A 23,849-nucleotide genomic window follows, 5' to 3' on the forward strand; every position below is an offset into this window, starting at 1 on the left:
TTTCTTTTTTTTTTTTTTTTTTTTTTTTTTTTTTTTTGGCTGGTGCAGCATAAGCCATAGGCTTTCTTGCACCATACGGCCGTTACTAATACTAATACTAATACTATTATCATAAATGTAGCACATGGTCTAAATGTAAAATTCTTAAACGTAATTATATTAAGTCCAAATGAGCAACAAAAAACATGAGCATTCAATAGGCAGTGCTGGACCAAGGTATTTTTGCACCCCAGGCAGAAAGATTTTTCAGCATCCCCCCCTTTACTAAGGATATATGTATATTTTTTCATGATTTGTTTAAAATTTGGTGCCCCTTAAAAAATGGCACCCCAGGCAAGGGCCCTGCCTGCTAGCCCATGCCTTAATCCAGCACTATCGATAAGATAAATGTGGCATGAAAAAAATCAGCATCTGTATTTGGCATAAAGCATCATTAAGCCTACTTTTTTCCAAAATACTAAAAGTTTCTCAGATGTAAAGCTTCCAAATCCTAGAGACTGTGTGGGCTGAGTTATTATAACTGTTGATGTAATTATCAGAAGTTATAATAACTCAGCCCACACAGTCTCTAGGATTTGGAAGCCTGCTAGCCCATGCCTTAATCCAGCACTATCGATAAGATAAATGTGGCATGAAAAAAATCAGCATCTGTATTTGGCATAAAGCATCATTAAGCCTACTTTTTTCCAAAATACTAAAAGTTTCTCAGATGTAAAGCTTCCAAATCCTAGAGACTGTGTGGGCTGAGTTATTATAACTGTTGATGTAATTATCAGAAGTTATAATAACTCAGCCCACACAGTCTCTAGGATTTGGAAGCTTTACATCTGGGAACCTTTTAGGAATTTAACTGGAGTCCAAGCATGTCAGTTAACCAATAAGAAAAGATGTCACATTAAGTCAATTAAATTTAAAAGATTACACTGATATGTGAGTGGAGAAGTGCAGAAGATTACCAGTAAAAAGGAGAAAAACATACATTATTATATATATTAATTAATATTAATTATCTAATAAATATTTGATTTTTTTCATAACTATTTAATTAGACTTATAACTATTTAAGTAATCAACCTTGACTCATTTTAATATGTTATACATCAGTGTGATCAAAAAAGATATGACTATTTTTTACAAAAGAAGAGGTCTAGCCAAGTAAGTGCGGGGAAAGGAATCACTATATTACTGGTTCAAGCAACTTACTGTCCCATCAACCCAGTAATGAGAGCTCACATTGAAAATCAAATGTGCCTCGAGCTTCTGCTGCAATTGTAAGGGATATAAAAGTGTATGGAATAGGTACAACAGCTAAGATTGAAAACAGAAACTCTAAAAGGCAGAAGACATTATTTTACTTAACATAATGCTTTGTATATAACAAAAATTCACTTGGTAACAACAATTTACATGGTTTAATTAATGTTATTCATATTTCACATTCATTCAAAATTACATGGCTACGAACAATATTCATGTACATGCTTTCAAGGATAACCAAACAAAAAACTAGAGCCCTACTTTTTTTCAGTTACTTTGGGACACTTTGTGTTCTACAGTACCCTACAGGAATCAGTTTTTTAAGTGAGAGAGAGAGAGAGAGAGAGAGAGAGAGAGAGAGAGAGAGAGAGAGAGAGAGAGAGAGAGAGAGAGAGATGAGCTCAGTTTTTCACCTAGCAATTTATCACTAGACAAAAATGATGAAACTAAGGAATTTCTTTAGCTGCATAAAATGAGCAATGGTACGACAGTTCTTAAGAATAATTTATGCAAAAATTCTAGATTAAGAAACAGTGTGTTTATTTTAAATATTAACTACTCTAACAACCAACTGCTCCAGAAAAATGCCAGCTTATATGTTCTACCCATAACTCAACTTATGAGTAGAGTAATTTAAATAGAAGTTACTCTACTCATAAGTAGAGTAACTTAAATAGCTCATAACTAAACCAGTACTACAAAGGCAGTTTCTAAGAAACAAAAGGAAATAAGACCTACTTACCTAGCCATCCCTAGACTACCAAATCCTCTTGACACAATTAAAAAGTCAATCCGGGGGAAAGGATAAGTTCCAAAAAAATGCTCAGCAGCTTTCAAACATTGTGGAATGTATCCAGAAAGCTCCTAGAACATAAATTTCATTCTTCAGACAGAACTAGAGCATAAATTTCACTCATTAGACGTATAAATAGTGTCTAGTTTAGACCTGTCTAATTTCATTCATTAGACATGTCTAGCACATAAGTGAAACTAGAGAGTAATTTATTAGAGTAAATCAGTAATTTATAAAGAAAACAGCAAAGAAAAAGATGTTTTGTTATTAGAAGAGCTTGCTATAGAAGTAAATATTGTTCTTTACATATCCATCATATATTACATGTGTAATCAAGATAAGGTATACAATAATGAGAGATGTTGGATGGATGTTTGGTTTCAAAGTCCACACATTCATTTCCTGATATTCCAGTGCAGCCTGAGATATCAGGAACTCTGGAAAAAGAAAACTACTTGCTGGTTTTCACAGATATGCATCAGCTTAGATCTTGTGTGTTTTATTAAAGGATGGATAGATGACAAGATATTTTGTAAGGCTAAAAGTTTACTCTGTGACTCCTTACATATTATGCATTTTTGGATGGACAGTTGGAGAATATTTTCTACGGAAAGCTTGATGGTACATAATTCAGCTGTATAGCTGCTGCATTTGGTAGGAAGTGATACAGTGACAGTATAAGGAAAGCCAGCGGAGGCACCTGCACCACTGTCAGACTTTGAACATATATCTTTATATATATAATATTTAAATAATGACAAAAGTTAAAATAAAAATAAATAAATAAATAAAAATTGTAATTGGCATTATTTTAAATTTTATATCGGTTTTATTAATTGAATTTAAAGTGCTAAATTATATAGGGGTTTTTTAGCTACTGTTTATGTCTTATCTTTACTTTCCCGTTCGTTCGTTTTATTTTGGATTATTTTTATGTTAATTTTTGCTCTACAGTTTTTGCCACTATTGGCTTATGATTATTTTATTTTATTTTGAAATATTGGATATATCTTGGCTTCATATGGGGAATGTGCATGTTGCTGCCTCTAATGAAAGCTTAATTTTTATTTATTTATTTAATTTTATTTTAACTTTTGTCATTATTTAAATATAATTTAATGGTAGTAATGGGTTGATATACTAATTAAGCAGTGCCTGTGCTGCCATCTATTTTCCTTTTTCTTTTATATAAGCTGGTTCAGCTTGCATTACGTCAGTGGTGTGGCTCTACTTTAGAATGCTGTCTGTTCAATAATTTATTTTTCGCTGCATAAGGATCACCGCCATGCAAATCCTCTGCATTGGTGGATCGATTGGAGGAGATATGGGTGGTTCAGTTCTTCGATCTTTTCGCCTTTGCAACGATTTGTATAGCGATTGAAATGCAGCGATTCCATGACCATTATTGGCCTCATGGTCCTCTGTCGATATGGGGCATAATGATCAGTCTATTATCTTGATTTTGTTTTCTCTTAGAAGTTCCTTTAACCCTTTTTGGTGATATTTCACGTCTTTCGGAACTGGTACCTTACGGGGGGGGGGGGGGTACTGCTAAATTATTATGTAATTGGCATTATTTTAAATTTTATATCAGTTTTATTAATTGGATTTAAAGTGCTAAATTATATAGGGGTTTTTCGGCTACTGTTTATGTCTTATCTTTACTTTCCCATTCCCGTTCGTATTATTTTGGGTTATTTTTATGTTAATTTTCGCTCTACAGTTTTTGCCATACTATTGGTTTATGTTTATTTTATTTTGAAATATCTTTATATATATATATATATATATATATACTATCATTGAATTATATTAAATATTAACATAAGTTAAATTGTAATAAAGTGAATAAATAAATAAATAATTAAGCATTTTCGCTGCATAAGGACCACCGCCGTGCAAATCCTCTGCATTGGTGGATCGATCGGAGAAGGGAGGGTGAATTGGTACTTCGATCTTTTCACCATGGCGACGATTTGTATAGTGATTGAAATGCAGCGATTCCATGACCATTATTGGCCTCGTGGTCCTCTGTCGATATGGGGCATAATGGTCAGTCTATTTTATTTTAATTTATTTTGATTTTGTTATCGTTTGGTAGTTCCTTTAACCCTCTTTTGGTGATATTTCACGTCTTTCGGAACTGGTACTTCTCGGTGGGGGTACCGCTAAATTTATATGTAATTGGCATTATCCTAAAATTTGTACAGTTTTTGTTAATTGGATTTAAAACTCGAAATTATATAAGGGTTTCTGGGCTACTATTTATGTCTATTCTTTCTTTTCGTTCGTTTGTTTATTTGGGTTATTTTTATGTTAATTTTCGCTCTACAGTTTTTGCCATACTACTGGCTTATGTTTTATTTTATTTAATTTAAAATATTGGATATATATATATATATATATATGTATGGATAAAATCAAGAATAATGGTATAGAGAAGCTATTTAATATGGGGGGGAAATATGTCTGAATTAAAATAACATAACATATCTTATGGATCAGGGACACTGCGATAGCAAAACGTACCCTACAGCCATAATGTGTATATATATATTATTATTATTATTACTACTAGCCATATAGTGCAAGGAAGCCTGAAGCTTATGCTGCACCAGCCAAAAAAAAAAAAAAATTTCCCGAGTTACCCTGAGAGAGAGAGAAGTAGAAGGGAAACACCAAGAGAGAGAGAAGAATGATGATATCCAGCTCAGGACCATATACACATTATGTAGGTAGCACGCGTGAAGGAGATTTATATATGTAGAATAAAACTAATGAATATAGAGTATACTTTGGGAACGATATATGTTATGAAAAAGGGGGGGGGGGGAATTAACCGGAAATTAAAATAACAATATGAATTGCAAAAATGAAAAATTGAAAAAACGACCAAGGTGAAATAACATTGTGGTGTCTTTCACAATTTTATTTTCATCATCAGAGGTCATCCACCGAAATTATGAAAAAGACAGCGATGCTCTTACTTCTGTTTCCGACATGCTCTGTATGCAAAGGTGTATAATAGTCACGTGATACGAATACAAATTTAGATTTTGAGTTATAAGTAAAGTGCTAATAAAGGTTATGATATGTGGTGCATACAGATCATGGATGACCTTACAGATGTAAGTGAAAAGAATTGAAAAAAAAAAAAATGAAAAAACTGTACAGACAGGAAGAAAGGGACTTACCGTTACTTGTAGAACTGACCAAAAGACTAGGGTGGCGGGTTGCCGGTATATTTATGTGTGGGTACGCTAGCAGCTCCTAGCATTAGGTGTAAAAAAAAAAAAAAAAAAAATATGGTGTCTGTATAGATTGAAATGAAATGGGTGGGGATGATGTTAAATGCATGATGTCCAAACTGCCCAGGATTGTTAAGAAATATAATAGCTGACAAAGTAGCGGTAAGAAGCAGCTAAACTTTGTTAAGGTGAAAAATAGATTAGGTAAAGTAACAAAATAGTGTCCCACTATTGTGTTCGGTAGGATAATGGCTCACAGGACATAGGAGGTAGTGGCTAGTAAAGTAGAAAGATGAATGTAGTAGAGGTAAGTAGTTGGGCTCGGGTAGTTTGGGGTTGCAAACCTGTTCCTATAGTTAGGACCCTGAACGAAGGTCTGGGAGAGAGTGACCTTAAATACATATATCATGTATTTAAGGTCAGTTGTGTACAAAAGGTGGTAGGGATATAATGAAATAATGAAGAAAGAAAGTTAAGATTAAATATAATTACAAGATTAATACACTGTGATAGGCCAATTGGTGGATACAAGTTTTATAAACTGTAAGACACCACAGAGGTCTAGTGTATTGTATTTACACTATTTACATACTTGATGTGTATGGGATTAATTAATTAAAGATAATGCTTTTTATTTTAATATTAAATTTTAATATTAAAATAAAATTAATATTAAAATTTTAATATTAAATTTTAATATTAAAATAAAAAGCATTATCTTTAATTAATTAATCCCATACACATCAAGTATGTAAATAGTGTAAATACAATACACTAGACCTCTGTGGTGTCTTACAGTTTATAAAACTTGTATCCACCAATTGGCCTATCACAGTGTATTAATCTTGTAATTATATTTAATCTTAACTTTATTTCATTATTTCTTCATTATTTCATTATATCCCTACCACTGTTTTTACACAACCGACCTTAAATACATGATGCACTCCCTCCCAGACCTTCGTTCAGGGTCCTAACTATAGGAACGGGTTTGCAACCCTGAACTACCTGGGCCCAACTACTTATCTCTACTACATTCATCTTTCTACTTTACTAGCCACTACCTCCTATGTCCTATGAGCCATTAGTCTACCGAACACAATAGCGGGGCACTATTTTCTTACTTTACCCACTCTATTTTTCGCCTTAACAAAGTTTAGCTGCCTTTTACTGCTACTTTGTCAGCTATTATATTTCTTAACTATCCTGGGTAGTTTGGACATCATGCATTTAACCTAGCACATCATCACCACCCATTTCATTTCAATCTATACAGACACCATAATTTTTTTTTTTTTTTTTTACACCTAACGCTAGGAGCCGCAAGTGTACCCACACATAAATATACCGGCAACCCGCCACCCTAGTCTTTTGGTCGGTTATACAAGTAAAGGTAAGTCCCTTTCTTCCTGTCTATACTGGTATCCCTTACTTTAGTCTATACAGTTTTTTCATTTTTTCAATTCTTTTCACTTACTTCTGTAAGGTCATCCATGATCTGTATGCACCACATATCACAACCTTTATTAGCATTTTACTTATAACTCAAAATCTAAATTTGTATTCGTATCACGTGACTATTATACACCTTTGCATACAGAGCATGTCGGAAACAGAAGTAAGAGCATCGCTGTCTTTTTCATAATTTTGGTGGATGACCTCTGATGATGAAAATAAAATTGTGAAAGACACCACAATGTTATTTCACCTTGGTCGTCTTTTCAATTTTTCATTTTTGCAATTCATATCATTATTTTAATTTCCGGTTAATTCCCCCCCCCCTTTGACAATGACACATGGTCATTGTTGGATAAAATCTGACTGAGTGTATAAGGCTCAGCCGGATCATTAAAAACGGTAAAATATAAATCACGTTCGTGTCTAAAATGTGGACGCACGGTTAAAATGTGATGAATAGTTAAAATGGTGCCGCAATTCTCGCACATAGGACAGTCATCTGCCCTCAGCAGAAAAGCATGTGTAAGATGACTGTGTCCTATGTGGAGACAAGCTAGAACAACTTCCTCTTTGCGGTTCCTGCGCAGACTAGACTGCCAGTGTCGGATTACAGGCTTTATCTGATAGAGCTTGTTTGTGACTTGCTCATGCTAAGATTGTTGCCATTGGGAATGTAATTTATCTTGTATTAGCTGCCTGTAGTCTGTATAGGGGGGCTAATAGGCAATAAGTGTTGTGGGGTTCTGGTGATCTCGCTGCAGCATCTGCCAGTTCATTTCCCCCGATCCCAATGTGGCTTGGAATCCAGCAGAAACGGATGTCGAATGAACACTCAAACAGGGAATGTAACGTCTGCTGAATCCGACTCACAATCGGATGAGGATTATACCTCATCCCTGATAAAGCCTGCAGTGTACTTGAAGAGTCAGTGTACACCATACATCTTTGGTGTTTAAGGGTTTTAATATGGTCCAAGGCTAGCTCAATAGCATACAACTCAGCTGTATATATATGCTGCATTCGTGGGGAATCTTCCCAGATATAGTACTATCTGGAAAGATAGCAGCAGATCCTACAGACAACTCTGATTTAGAGCCATCGGTGAACACAGGCAAAAAATCAGAGTAATCGGATCAGTGGGCAGCATAGAGTTGTTGGTAGACAGAGGATGGAGTTATGGACTTACCCCAACTTTTAATGGAGAAGTCACATGATGGTAAGCGAGCATGCCAGGGTGGCAGTAGATACCTTGGTGACTGGGCAACATTGTCCATCGTGATATTGAGCTCTCTGAGAAGCTCTTGGACACGGATGCCAAAGGATTGGTTAGCAGTCTGACAGGTTTTATAAAGCGTTTCCCATCATGGCTCAAAAACGCAAGTCCACGTTGGGTTGTCTGGCAGGGATTTTAGTTTAAAGGTATATTTTAGCGACAATTGCTTTCGTCGGAGCAATAGTGGTAGTTCACCGGCTTCGACGTATAAACTCTGGACAGGAGATGTTCTGAATGCTCCAGTAGCTGTACGGATGGCTTGGCGATGGAGTGGGTCTAGCCACCGTAGTACGCTATTTCTAGCCAATGCGTACACTTGGGACCCATAGTCTAATTTTGAACGAACAAGCGCACGATAAAGGTGGAGTAAAGTGCACTGGTCTGCCCCCCCATTTATTTGAGGAGATGGCACGACGGAGATTCAATCCTCTCGTGCACTTTGTTCGTAGTTGACGGATATGTGGAAAAAATGTCAACTTCTTATCGAATGTGAGACCCAAGAATTTTGTCTCAAGCACTACTGGAATGATGTGTTGTCCGAGTTTGACTTCTGGTTCAGGGTGAAGATTCCGTTTGCAACAAAAGTGTATGCAGATGGTCTTCTGAGGTGACAGCCTGAAACCATTAGCCATTGCCCAAGTTTTGACATGGCCAATGGCATGCTGCAATTGTCGTTCAATAGTCATGTTGCATGACTGACAGAAGATGGTAAAATCATCAACAAAGAGGGTGCTATTTACAGTTGGAGGAAGTTGTTCAGTAATAGAATTAACTTTGATAGTGAAAAGCGTAACACTTAACACTGACCCTTGGAGGACTCCTTGCTCTTGACAAAAAGATTGAGAGAAGAGAGCCGACACGAACTTGGAATGACCGGTTCACTAAGACACTTTTAATGAAGAGGGCTATATGGCCCCTCAGACCCAGATCATAGATATCCTTTAAGATTCCAAATCTCCAAGCCATGTCATACACTTTTTCGATATCAAAGAAAATTGACACCAGGTGTTCGCGTTTAAGGAAAGCATCTTGGATAGATGTTTCCAGTCTTATAAGATGGTCAAGTGTTGACCTGTTCCTTCGGAAACCACATTGAACTTTGGAAAGGAGGTCATTCACTTCTAAATACCACATGAGACAGGCATTCACCATCCTTTCCAAGATCTTGCACAAGCAGCTTGTCAGAGCAATTGGACAGTAATTACTCAGAAATTTTGGATCTTTTCCTGGCTTTGGAAAGGCAAGCACGATTGACTTATGCCAGGAGTCCGGAAATTCATCTTCAAGATAAACTCTGTTGTACAAACAGAGCAACTGATCCAGAGACTCAGACGAAAGATGTTTAATCATCTCATAATGGATGTCATCTGGCCCTATGGCACTCGCCTGGAATAGTGATAGTGCCGCTTTCATTTCCCATTCTGTGAAGGGTTGATTGTATTCTTCACAGTTCTTTGATTGCAATTTCAAATGTTGCCTTTCGGCATTTCTTTTGAGGGCCAGAAACTCAGGGTGGTAAGATGTTTTGGCAGACACTTTAGCAAATGTCTCCCCAAGAGCGTTTGCAATTGCAGTTTGGTCTGCAATTGCACATCATTACGCTCCAGGATCAAGGAAGGGTGTGATGTGTATTTCCCCTTCATTTTCCGGACTTTATCCCAGACAAGCTTAGATGTGAAGCCTGGTTGATAGAAGATGTGAATTTGATCCAAGATTCCTTCTGACTCTGATTTAACGTGCTTTAGCACGTGCGCGTTTGAATGTTATTAAGTTATCTGCGGTGGGGTACCGGCGAAAAATACCCCACGCCTTGTTTTGAGATTTTCTTGCTGCAGTGCAATTAGAATTCCACCATGGTTTTGGAAATGGTGGAAACCGAGACGAAGTCTTTGGAATTGCAATTGCTGCTGCTTGGACAACAGTGTCTGTAACGTACTTTACCACATCATTAATCGGATCCTTGCTGACTGTGTTGATATCAAATGATGCTAGTTCTTTGAAGGCATTCCAGTCAGCGTGACCGATCTTCCACCATGGCATCCTAGACGGGTGGCATGGTCTCCCTTTGCAAAGGGTGGATATCACGGGGAAGTGGTCACTGCCATAAATGTTGTCTTCAACCTCCCATGTACACACGGGAAGGAGAGAGGGCGAGCATATAGAGAGATCAATCGCGGTAAAAGTACGGGTAGGCATGTGGCAAAAGTGTTAAGTCCAACATTTAGCAAGGCCAGGTCATTGTTTTCAAGCATGTGCTCTGTAGTCCGACCCCTTCCATTGATGTCGGCACTACCCCACAGAGTTGTTGTTGTTGTTGTTATTGTTATTTTGGTTTTTAGGAGCATTAGCAACTAAGGCCATATCGCTCCGGGATATGCGGTGATCATTCCCTGACCTTTCCGCATCCTCCATATTTGGTGGTGACGGGTTCGAACCCCGGTCTAATCAAGAAGCATGTGCTACGCACTGCTCCTTCTCACCTGGCTACGGAGGCGCCTACCCCACAGAGTATTGTGTCCATTAAAATCCCCTAGTAACAAAAAAGGGGAGGCAATTTTCTAATGAGATCATCAAGGTCTGCCTGGGGATGTCGTTCCCAGGTGGCAAATAGATGGAACAAACAGTTAAGAGAAATCCTACAGTAACTTGAACTGCTACAGCCTCTAAGTTGGTGGTAAGTGGTGTAGCTTGAAATGGGGTGTGGTTACCCACAAGGATGGCAACTCCTCCGTGGGCAGGTCCATTCGCATCTCTGTCTTTTTGAATAACTAAAAAGTTAAAAAGTTTTAAAAAGTTAAAAACGGAAGGATGGGTCCTCATTTGCCTTTAAATACGTCTCCTGTAAGCAAAAGCAAGTAGGCTCATGCTTACTCAGGAGCACCTTGATGTCGTCACTATTTTGATGGAATCCACGACAATTCCATTGTAGAAATTTAAACTTACCCATTATTTGGATTTGTTAGGTCCATCAGGTGGTTTCCGAAGGGCTGAGGGCTTCATTTTCTCGGTCCTGGCTTTATCTTTCTTTGGAAACACAGGTCGTTGACCTGTGTGTCTTCTTCTGCAAAGATTTCCAGGACTGGGTCATCCGATACCTCCTTATCCTCGATCTCCATTGTTTGTTGTATTGCAGGTGACTCTTCTGATATTTGCATCTTTTCTTTACCACTTGGTTTTGGTAGTGGTGGAGCATTAGGAGGTACGGAAATAGGAGTGGCAGCTGACTGTGTTTTTCGGGTGGGCTTTTGTGAACACAATAAATAGCGTGCAATTGGAGTAAATGACTCTTTTGGTGGTACAGTCATCTCGGTTTGTGTACCGATGATGCACTTCGCAGAAACCTTCTGGGCGTGTGAAGGTTTCCCGCTATTTATTGGTTAAATGCATTTTCTGGCCTCCTGATAGAATATGTTCAGCTCTGTTTTTATTTTTTGAATTTCTTTCTCGTCCTTACACCTCTGGCATGCTCTAGAATAGGCAGGGTGCTCTCCTTGGCAATTTATACAAATTGGCTTGGAAGCTGAACATTCCTTGCTCTCGTGGTCTTTCGTACCACATCGAGCGCAGGCAGGATTATCACGACAAACTGTTTGTGAATGGCCGTATTTCTGACATCTAAAACACCTCAGTGGGCAGTTTAAGTAGCCTGCCTTGATGGAACTTGGAGGCTGTGGGGTGTTAAATGTTAGGATGAGAACTCGGGTGGGGACGAGATTCCCATTCTTCCTCATTGATATTCTCTTGACAGCTGTCACTCCTTGGTCTTTTAGTTCAGAGCAGATCCCTTCTTCAGAGACATGAAGAAGATCCCACTCTGAAATGACACCTCGTGAAGAATTCAAAGTTTTGTGGGGTGCTACACTGATCGGTATTCCCCCAATGGACGTCGCGTTCAGGATTTTTTTTCTGCTTGCTTGGTGCTTGAAGCTTCGACTAAAAGATCACCAGAACGCAGCCGTTTTACTGAATTGGTGATCCTGCCAACCCTTCTAATCCTTTCTGGATGAAGAAGGGTGACATCTTCCCAATTGACTGCTCTCCGGTAGAATGGAGAATGAGGAAAAGTGGTGTTATAGATGGTGTTTTATCCTCAGTTCTGGCTCTTTTGGCAGAATTCGTGTCATTCTCTTCTGATCGATTAGGTAGAGGCCTTGTTGGGGCCCCAGAAGAAATTGAATTTAAATTACTCATGGGAGTAAAATAAAAATTTCCGATGCCCTAATTACCTCACCCACCACGGAGCCCTACGAGGGGACGCCCACTCATGAACTAGCAGGTACTGCGTACACGAATGGGACGCCAAGTTAGCTTAGAGGCACCATACCCACGTTTCCAATAAGCCTTGATCCTGTCCCAGGACCAAAGGGAGTGAGACTTACTGGAACGCAGTTGCCCCAAGCAGTAAGAACCACCCGCTGATTGATCCCAGTCGGGCTGGTCCGAGACCACCCGTCTTGTCGAAGCAGGGGCCAAAGTGGAGTATTAAGGCTGGGCCCCTCAACCACCAGGATCCCCCCATTCCAAATTCCACGGGTCGCGGCGAGTAGCTGCACACGCCGGATTCCAAAGATGTAACCCTGGAACCAAGGTATGGGCGTTAGATCCCAGTGATGCTAATCTGGAAGGCAAAGCAGCATCACTGGGAGGTCCCCTCACCACGTATAGGTGCCCACATCGAGGGGAAATAGGAAAGAAGAAAGGGCAAAACTGAAAAAGACCAAGGTGGCGGTGTGCCAGTATATTTATGTATAAGTACACGAGCGGTTCCTAGGGTTAGAAAATGGCAAAAAAAAAATGCATGGTGTAGTAGTAGTGGCATTTGATGCAAGAAAGCAAGTGTAAGAGATTCTGCAGCATCAGCCAAATAAAAAAAATAAAAAAAAATTTACAAAACAATTCTCTCTAAATGTTTGTCCAATTCTTCCTTAAATTTATTTAACCTATCAACTTCCACAAAGACAGATGGAAGTTTGTTCCAGCAATTAACCACCCGCTGGCTAAATGCAAATTTCCGCACATCTATTCTACATCTGTCTTTCCTTAATTTGAATTTATGACACCTCAGGTTCGTAATCTGAATAAGTGGAAGAATCCCATCAGAATTCAGCGTGCTCAACCCATTCAAGCCTTATACACCTCAATCAGATCATCTTGCAGGTGCCTAGTCTCCAGCCACTGCAATTTGCAGAATTTAAGCCTGTCTTGATAAGAGGATCCCTTCATTCCCCTCACTAATCTTGTTGCCCTTCTCTTTACACACTCAAGCAAATCTACATCCTTCCTAAAATGAGGTCTCCAGACCTGTACGCAGAACTCAAGGCGTGGCCTGACTATTGCTTTATACAGAGGGACAATCACCTCCTTTTCCCTGCTAGAAAAATTCCTATATATCATTGACAAAACCCCATGACCTGCCCTGGCAGCCTGTTTGCATTGCTCAGAAAACTTCATATCTGACTACACAATTACTCCCAGGTCTTTTTCATTTTCTACCACCGTAAGTGTAGTACCACACAGTTGGTATGTTTCTCTGGGGTTATTTCTACCCATATGCAGTACTTTGCATTTGTCAAGGTTAAACTTCAGTTGCCACATCTCACCAAATCTGGCCAAATTTTCTAGATCCTGTTGCAGTAGCACACTGCCATTACTGTCATTATCAACCCTGCCAACCTTTGTATCATCTGTAAACTTCGACACTAAGCCTGATATACCTTCATCAATATCATTGATAAATATACAAAACAACAGTGGACCCAACACCGAACCCTGTGGGACTCCACTAATAACATTAGTCCACGAAGAGCAGCACCCATTGATTACCACCCTCTGTCTTCACCCACTCAACCATCCTTTTACATATTGTAGCAACTTACCCGTAATACCATTCTGCTCCAATTTGTACAGTAGTCTTCCATGCACAACAGTGTCAAAAGCTTTCCTGAAATCCAAGTACACTGTATATCATATCAAAATTATTTTTTGCATCCAGTTCCTTTGTAACCACATCATAATAACCAGTCAAATTTGTCAGACAAGACTTTTCCTTAACAAACCCATGTTGTGTCTGAAGTATAACTGAAGTCTTGTCTAGATGATCCTGCAATGCATGTTTAACCAGTGACCCCATTCTTTTACCTGGAACAGAAGTTAAACTAACTGGTCTGTAATTACTCGTGTCACCCTTCGATTACCCTTTCTGAATTGGGGATACATTTGCACATCTCTAGTCCATCGGGATCTCCCTTGAGTCCAAGGATGCTCTCGTAATTATGGCTAAGGGTTTGCTTACTTCCTTTGCTGCCTCCTTTAATATAACTGGATAGATACCATCCACCCCAGGTGTCTTTCTTATGTTTAACTTCGACAATTTCTCCTCCACTTTGCTCTCAGTTATTACAAAATCATTAAGCACCCTGCTACAATTTGATAACCTTCTGGCATTTACAAACCTTAATAACTCCTCTTGTGTGAATGTAGATGCAAAATACTCATTCAGTTTGTTTGCTATCTGAGCAGGATTATCAAGGATCATCAACAGTCTGGTGTTTGTAAGCTATCTGGATTATAAATTGAAATTATATATGTGATGAACACAGTTAAATACATGGTGCAAAAACTGCCCAGGATAGTTGAGAAATATATTAGCTTACAAAGTAGCAGTGAAAAGCAGCTAAACTTTGATAAATGAAAAATTGATTGGGTAAAGGAAGAAGGTAGTATCCGACATATTGCTTTCGTACTGATGGCTCACAGGACATAAGAAGTGGAAACAAGTAAAGCAGAAAGATGAATGAAGTAGAGGTAATTAGTTGGGCTCGGGTAGTTCGGGGTTGCAAAACCCCGAACTAAGGTATATGATATTGAGGAAGGTATATAGTTAGGAACCTGAACAAATGTCTGGGAGTGTGCACATCATGTATTTAAGATCAGTTGTGGAAGGATAATAATATGATAGACAGATAATGAAAATTAAAAATAAGTGTAAATAAGTGTAAACATGGTTAATACACTGTGTTTGGCCAATTGGTGGGTACAGGTTTTCTAAGCTGTAAGACACCACAGAGGCCTAGTGTATTATATATACACTATTTACAAACTTGATGGATATGGGTTTTTGTCACCAATTATTGCTGATTATGTTGTCTATATTGATGGCACATAGTTTTTTATATTTGACGATGTTGAGGGCTTTACAGAACTTGTAGTGAAGATATGCTGTAAGAAAAAGATTGTTTATCAGTTTTTTATATAGCATCTTGATGTTGTTGACGATTATTTCCTTATTGCTGCAAATAGTTGCTATCCTGATGCTTTGTGCTACACGTGCACCAAATAGACAACCTCACACAGTGGAATTCCACTGTGTGAGGTTGATTATTTTAAAATTAAATGCATCATGTTTGTTGTACAGGTTGATGGTAGCTTTGTTGTTTATTACAGAAATTTCAAGATCCAGGAAATTGGCTGTGGTATCATTGTTGTTGTTTGTTTTTTTCCAGTTTGAGCTCATTTTGGTATAGGTTATCTATATATATAACTATGAGGTTATCTATATATCTGTATAAGTTAAGATCCTGTGGATATGAGGTTTCAGCCCAATATAGATACTGGTTTGCCATTATGCACGAAGCAGGATTTTCTTTGGGTGTTCCATTACTATGATTTTTTAGTGTTTCTCACCAACCATTGAAGTAAAAACAAAAGACGAAAAAACCAAAATCTTAAAATTTTAATGTTTACAATAAATTTATTTACAAACAAAACAAAATACCATATTACTGATGATAGCAATTTTAAAATAAGACAACTGTGATATACAGTAAATATACAAGGTGATAATACAAATACTGAATTTAAAATACAATAAAATATACTAGGTTAAAAGCGCTAAAATACTAACTGAAGCTTTCAAAGGCTTCTGCCTTCTTTCTCAACAGTGTACTTCTATTCTGCGGTGCATCATTAAATACCAGCAAGTTTGCGGTGCATCTCACGTAAACGTATACTGTTCCCGTCGGAACCGGAAGTGGCTCAGGAGCGTTTCAGGCAAAAACGTTAATCCCCCTCCAAGGATTACCGCCTCAAAGAGGGGATGAATGCGTGTGCCCCTATCTCTATTTATATTATTCTCAATAGAACTAATTCGTAAGCTCTCGAGCCACTTGCGGTCCCAAAATTTATGCGCCCGATCAGTGATGACAGCTTCGTCTGGGGAGATTTGATGTTGCTTCTCCCAGAAATGTTCGGCTACGGCGGATTTACCATAGTCTGCATTTCTTATCGCATTTGTGTGCTCCCCCAGACGATCTTTGAGACGCCGTTTTGTTTCTCCCACATAACATTCCCCACACTCCGGGCATTTAATACTATATACGACCCCACTTATATTTTCATTTAAGACAGGGTCCTTGACCTGTGATACAATTGTGTGCAGCTTTCTAACTGGGAGCTGCACACAACGTGTCTGGTAATTCCTTAATATACGAGCTAAACGTTCGGATAAACCCGGATAGTAGGGGATGTATGCGGTGGCTATTGGCGTGAAGGACTCACTTCTACTCTGCCCTCCACTAATGTATTTCTCTATGATCCTCCGGGGTAGCCACGCTTCAAAAGATCCGCCGTAACACGTTCATACTCCATTTTTCTATCCTCTGAGGTACTACAATGAGATTTTGCCCTATCCACTAATGCTCTTACCACACTGTTCCTGTGATGGTTAGTCTGAGCTGAGTTGTAGTGTGAGTATTGGCCTTTGCACATAGATTTTCTAAATACTTTTGTTTTCAAATGCTGGCCTTCTCTACAAATCAGCACATCCAGGAATGGCAAAACCCCTCCTTCCTCTACCTCAGAGGTGAATTGTATGAACGGGGAGAAGCTATTAAAGAAAATTCAACGTATCATCCTCACTCCCTTTCCGAATAACTGAAAACGTATCATCAACATACCTTTTCCATGGACGCATAGGGAGAACTGTAGTATTAAACAGTCTAGACTCGAGCTCCTCCATCGCTAAATTAGCTATGATGGCACTGATGGGGAAGCCCATAGCTGCACCGTTAACCTGCTCGTACATGGTATTATTAAATACCATAGTAGTGTTCGAAAGGCATAACTCTATGCCTTTACATATGTCCTCTAAGTTTAGTTGCGTCCTATTGTTCAAGGTGGTGTCTCTTTCTAAGGCCATGTACCAGGTTCTTATGTAACTTATCAACCCAAATGCTTAGGATCTTTCTTTGGTACCACTTAGACACATTAAACAACCGCTCGTCTCCAAAAGGAGGTTTAACTTGAAAGCCACGAGGTATGAGGTTATGCGTCTTACATTGATGGGCAAACCTCGGAACCTGTACCACATTAGGAGAGATAAAAATAGGTGTTTGAACAAGATAAGTGAGAGATTAATGGCTGTGCATTTGACATTAGTGATTAGTGTGGTATCAAACAAAGCAAAACGGATTTCTGACAGTTAGAGACAAAGACAAATGAATAAGTTCGATAGGCTTAAAGAACAAACCATGTCCAGGAGTAATAGTAGTAATAATACCAATAGCAACTTTATTGTTAATATAAGTAGTAAACAGTTGACTGATGATCAAATAGAAGTTTTAAATCTCGGACCTAAGTTTGCTATGATTCCGCCCAAAGTGCCCATAGCAGAAATAGCTATGGGCATCGAGAGAGCGGCTAATAAGTTACCTGTGTGCATGGCCAATGAAATCCGTGTGAAAACAGCAGCTATTTTAAGTCAAGCCAAGAAAGTTCCCCCGAATCTTAATGCAAAGCAAAGACTAGCACTAGAAAGTCTTAAGCAGGACGATAATGTTGTAATCCTTCCAGCTGATAAAAGTAGAGCAACGGTGGTTTTGGATAAAGAGACATATGTAAGTCAAGCATTAGATTTATTAAATGATCACACAACCTATATGATTATCCATAAGAATCCATTGTTGAATCTGGAACGACAAGTTAATAAAATGGTGCACGGTTGGATGAAATCCAATAAGATTTCAAAGGAGTGGTATTGGGCATTACATGACACAGGAAGCCAGATACCGAGGTTTTACAGTTTGCCAAAAATACATAAAGTGGGTGTGCCACTCAGACCGATAGTCTCGTTTATAGGTAGCCCCATGTATGCATTATCTGGTTTCCTAGCCAAACTACTGTCACCATTAGTTGGACTCTCTGAACATAGTATCAGAGATAGCAAAGAATTTGTACAATTCATAAGAGGGCAATGTATAGAAGAAAACGAGGTTATGATATCCTTTGATGTGACATCGTTGTTTACCTGCATCCCAACTTGTGCGTACATGGCCTTAGAAAGAGACACCACCTTGAACAATAGGACGCAACTAAACTTAGAGGACATATGTAAAGGCATAGAGTTATGCCTTTCGAGCACTACTATGGTATTTAATAATACCATGTACAAGCAGGTTAACGGTGCAGCTATGGGATCCCCCATCAGTGCCATCATAGCTAATTTAGCGATGGAGGAGCTCGAGTCTAGACTGTTTAATACTACAGTTCTCCCTATGCGTCCATGGAAAAGGTATGTTGATGATACGTTTTCAGTTATTCGGAAAGGGAGTGAGGATGATACGTTGAATTTTCTTTAATAGCTTCTCCCCGTTCATACAATTCACCTCTGAGGTAGAGGAAGGAGGGGTTTTGCCATTCCTGGATGTGCTGATTTGTAGAGAAGGCCAGCATTTGAAAACAAAAGTATTTAGAAAATCTATGTGCAAAGGCCAATACTCACACTACAACTCAGCTCAGACTAACCATCACAGGAACAGTGTGGTAAGAGCATTAGTGGATAGGGCAAAATCTCATTGTAGTACCTCAGAGGATAGAAAAATGGAGTATGAACGTGTTACGGCGGATCTTTTGAAGCGTGGCTACCCCGGAGGATCATAGAGAAATACATTAGTGGAGGGCAGAGTAGAAGTGAGTCCTTCACGCCAATAGCCACCGCATACATCCCCTACTATCCGGGTTTATCCGAACGTTTAGCTCGTATATTAAGGAATTACCAGACACGTTGTGTGCAGCTCCCAGTTAGAAAGCTGCACACAATTGTATCACAGGTCAAGGACCCTGTCTTAAATGAAAATATAAGTGGGGTCGTATATAGTATTAAATGCCCGGAGTGTGGGGAATGTTATGTGGGAGAAACAAAACGGCGTCTCAAAGATCGTCTGGGGGAGCACACAAATGCGATAAGAAATGCAGACTATGGTAAATCCGCCGTAGCCGAACATTTCTGGGAGAAGCAACATCAAATCTCCCCAGACGAAGCTGTCATCACTGATCGGGCGCATAAATTTTGGGACCGCAAGTGGCTCGAGAGCTTACGAATTAGTTCTATTGAGAATAATATAAATAGAGATAGGGGCACACGCATTCATCCCCTCTTTGAGGCGGTAATCCTTGGAGGGGGATTAACGTTTTTGCCTGAAACGCTCCTGAGCCACTTCCGGTTCCGACGGGAACAGTATACGTTTATGTGAGACGCACCGCAAACCTGCTGGTATTTAATGATGCACCGCAGAATAGAAGTACACTGTTGAGAAAGAAGGCAGAAGCCTTTGAAAGCTTCAGTTAGTATTTTAGCACTTTTAACCTAGTATATTTTATTGTATTTTAAATTCGGTATTTGTATTATCACCTTGTATATTTACTGTATATCACAGTTGTCTTATTTTAAAATTGCTATCATCAGTAATATGGTATTTTGTTTAGTTTGTAAATAAATTTATTGTAAATATTAAAATTTTAAGATTTTGGTTTTTTCGTCTTTTGTTTTTACTTCAATGGTTGGTGAGAAACACTAAAAAATCATAGTATGAATATACCCAACCCCAGAGGCCTATTTGAAGAGGTGTTCCATTAGTTTGTAGATATACAGTCGTCCCATCGTATACAAAGTTGGTGGAGGTACATAGGTTCACTAGATTGTTCCAGCAGGTGGTATTGCAGGCTATATTTTCTCTATATATTGTATATATCTTTGAGCACTGTTTTTAGCTTGGTTTGGTTCATACTGGTAAACAAGGTGTGGAAGTCAAAAATTTGTATACTGGAAATGTTGTTATTCTGTAAGAATTTTAATACTGATAGGTCATTGCCCAATAATTCTGCTATTTGGTATGATGTTCAAAAAGGGTAGTAGTAAACGTCCAAGAGTTTTGCCCAGTTTGTGTACATAACTATTCTTGCAAGAGGTTATAAATCTGAATCCTATGGGTTTTAATTGGAATTCTGGAATGAAGTATATCAGCATTAGTAAAGGCACATGATGCAAGAAAGCGAGCTTATATAGCATCAGCCAAAAAAAAAATCTCATTTCACCCATCCACTCACTCCAGATGTTTGTCTAGTTCTGCCTTGAATCTATTTAGCTATCAACTTCTACAACAACAGATGGAAGTTTGTTTCAGCAATCAACCACCTGCTGGCTAAAGGCAAGCTTCCGCACATCTATCCTACAACTGCCTTTACTCAATTTGAATTTATGTCCTCTCAGGCGATTATTCTGAGCAAGAGGAAGAATCCCCTCTGCATTGAGCATGCTCAAACCAGTCAAGGCTTTATACACCTCAATCAGTAGCCTCTGACAGTAGCCACTGGCAGAGGTGAAAGAGATTCTTGCACTGCTTCTATTAGAATGAGCAGAAGAATGAAAAACAAGATGCATGGTATTTCAGAGACTGCTGGGAGCCATTGTGGTACAAGTAAACACATGGGTTGTGTTAGGGTAGCTAAGAATAGAAACAGGTGCAGGTATACTTGCGTGTACACCAATGCTAGGAGTTTAGTAAATAAATTTGATGAATTTGAGGTATTGCTCAAAACATCGAAGGCAGATATTGTTGGGATATCAGAGACGTGGTGTCACACAGATATAAGGGATGCGGAACTGCAATTTGGGGAGTACAACGTCTACAGAAAGGATAGACAGGATAGGAAGGGGGGGAGGTGTTATGCTATTAGTTAAGAAACACATAAAAACCAAGGAAGTGAAGCCAGTCGACATCGCTGGACAGTGCAGTGTGGAGTCAGTTTGGTGTGACATAAACATTGGGAGATCAAAATTGAGAGTAGGAGTGTGCTATAGGCCTAATGACTCTGATGAGTATAATAAGGAACTGTACAGGGAAATAGAGTGGGCCAGTAAATCAGAGTGTCTTATAATGGGAGATTTTAATTTCCCAGATATTGACTGGAATTTGGGGGCTGGATACTCACACACTAGCAGGGCTTTTGTGGATTTATTGGATGATTGTTTTCTACATCAGCATGTTCGGGAGGCAACTAGAGGAAGTAATACTCTTGATTTGATTATCAGCAGTGATTCTTCATGCATTAAGAATCTGCAGATAAATGAACCACTAGGTGGCAGTGATCACAGTGTGCTGAAGTGGGATTTACTCAAAGAGGTAACTACCATTAGGGGTAAAGGGAAGGGGTATTGCTTTCGTAAAGGCGACTACGGTGAACTGAGACAGTATTTAAATTCTATACAGTGGGATCAACTGATGATGTTACCAACAGCAAATTCAAAATGGGAAGCATTCAAAGAACTTATCTTGGAAGCTACTAGGCTTTACATACCAACTAAGAAATATTGTTCAAGGTTTAGGCCTAAATGGATGTCAGATGAACTAATGAGGCATATGGCAGAGAAGAAAAATGCATGGGATACATACAAATTAACACGTGACACAGAAGCCTATGATAGATACAAGTTGATCTGTAACCAAGTTACAAAGGAGGTTAGGCAGGCGAAGGCAGATTACGAGAAATCCTTGGCAAGGGATGCAAAGAAAAACAGCAAAGAGTTCTTTACTTATGTAAACTCTAGAAGGAAAGGGATGAATCAGATTGGTCCACTTGATATTGATGGGTCAAGTGTTGATGATCCTCCTCAGGTGGCTAACAAACTAAATGAATATTTTGCATCGACATTCACACATGAGGAGTTATTCAGCGAGGGGAATGCCAGAGGTGTATTCAACTCTAGCAGTAAGTTACAGAATCTTGAAATAACTGGGAGTAAAGTGGAGGAGAAACTGTTGAAGATAAACACAAGAAAGGCACCCGGGGTGGATGGGATCTATCCAGTTATATTAAAGGAGGCAGCAAAGGAAGTAAGCAAACCCTTAGCCATAATTATGAGAGCTTCCTTGGACTCAGGGGAGGTACCCATAGACTGGAAATGTGCAAATGTGACCCCAATTCACAAAGGAGGATCAAAGGCTGACACAAGTAATTATAGACCTGTGAGCTTGACTTCTGTTCCAGGAAAATTAATGGAGGCACTGGTTAAAGACGCACTGCAGGATCATTTAGACAAGACTTCAGTTATAGCTCAGACACAGCATGGTTTTGTTAAGGGGAAGTCTTGCCTGACCAACTTGATTGGATACTATGATGCAGTCACAAAAGAACTGGATGCAGGGAATAACTTTGATATTATATACTTGGATCTTAGAAAGGCTTTTGATACTGTTGCACATGCAAGACTGCTACACAAATTGGAGCAGTGTGACATTGGAGGCAAATTGCTGCTATGGATAAAGGGGTGGTTGAGGGGGAGAAGACAGAGAGTGGTAATCAATGGACACTGCTCATCGTGGACTGATGTTATTAGTGGAGTCCCTCAGGGCTCAGTGTTGGGTCCATTATTGTTTTCTGTATTTATAAATGATATTGATGATGGTATATCGGGATTAATGTCCAAGTTTGCAGACGATACAAAGGTTGGCAGGGTTGTCAAGGACACTACTGACACTATGCTTCTGCAACAGGATCTGGAAAGGTTGAGCAGATGGGCTGAGAGGTGGCAAATGAAGTTTAACATTGACAAATGTAAAGTACTACACATGGGAAACAGCAACCCCAGAGCAACGTATCAACTCTATGGTACAACACTGACAGTGGTAGAGAATGAAAGGGACTTGGGGGTGGTTGTGCAGGCAGATATGAAGTTCTCTGAGCAGTGCAGACGGGCTGCAAGAGTAGCTCATGGAGTATTGTCAATGATATACAGGAATTTTTCCAGCAGGGATAAGGAGGTGATTATTCCATTGTATAAGGCGACGGTCAGGCCACAGCTAGAGTACTGTATACAGGTCTGGAGGCCTCATTTCAAGAAGGACGTAGAGCTGTTGGAACGAGTACAGAGAAGGGCAACAAGATTAGTGAATGGAACAAAGGGGTGCTCTTACGAAGAAAGGCTTAAGTTTTGCAAATTACAGTGTCTGGAGACTAGGCACCAGCGTGGTGATCTGATAGAGGTGTATAAAGCCTTGAATGGTTTAAGCATGCTCAATGCTGATGGGATTCTTCCTCTAGCTCAGAATAATCACCTGAGAGGGCATAAATTCAAATTGAGGAAAGACAGATGTAGGATAGACGTGCGGAAATTTGCCTTTAGCCAGCGGGTGGTTGGTTGGTGGAACAGACTTCCATCCCTTGTGGTGGAGGTTGATAGCCTAAATAAGTTTAAGGCTCAGCTGGACAGGTATTTTGAACGAACAGAGGGGTGAAGTGGAAGTGGTTTTTTTTTTTTTTTTTTTTTTGGCTGATGCTGCATAAGCTTGCTTTCTTGCATCAAATGCCTCTACTAATGCTAATGCTAATCCTATGGGTTTTAATTGGAATTCTGGAATGAAGTATATCAGCATTAGTAAAGGCACATGATGCAAGAAAGCGAGCTTATATAGCATCAGCCAAAAAAAAAAATCTCATTTCACCCATCCACTCACTCCAGATGTTTGTCTAGTTCTGCCTTGAATCT

At 39.2% G+C, this 23,849-nt stretch overlaps 1 protein-coding gene across 1 annotated transcript in view; it reads right to left on the reverse strand.

Moving 5' to 3' along the window:
* LOC150077626 (aminopeptidase O-like) overlaps positions 1-23,849 on the reverse strand; it is a 407,406-nt gene that overhangs the window by 294,389 nt on the left and 89,168 nt on the right. Inside the window, exon 5 of the mRNA XM_090385969.1 lies at positions 2,000-2,121. Within this exon, the coding sequence (XP_090242095.1) occupies positions 2,000-2,121 (122 nt within the window). The remainder of the gene's footprint in view (positions 1-1,999; positions 2,122-23,849) is intronic.

The sequence above is a fragment of the Mastigoproctus giganteus genome, chromosome 12, assembly GCF_048544385.1.
Source record: "Mastigoproctus giganteus isolate SK-2022 chromosome 12, ASM4854438v1, whole genome shotgun sequence".
In the NCBI taxonomy this organism is placed as follows: Eukaryota; Metazoa; Arthropoda; class Arachnida; order Uropygi; family Thelyphonidae; genus Mastigoproctus; species Mastigoproctus giganteus.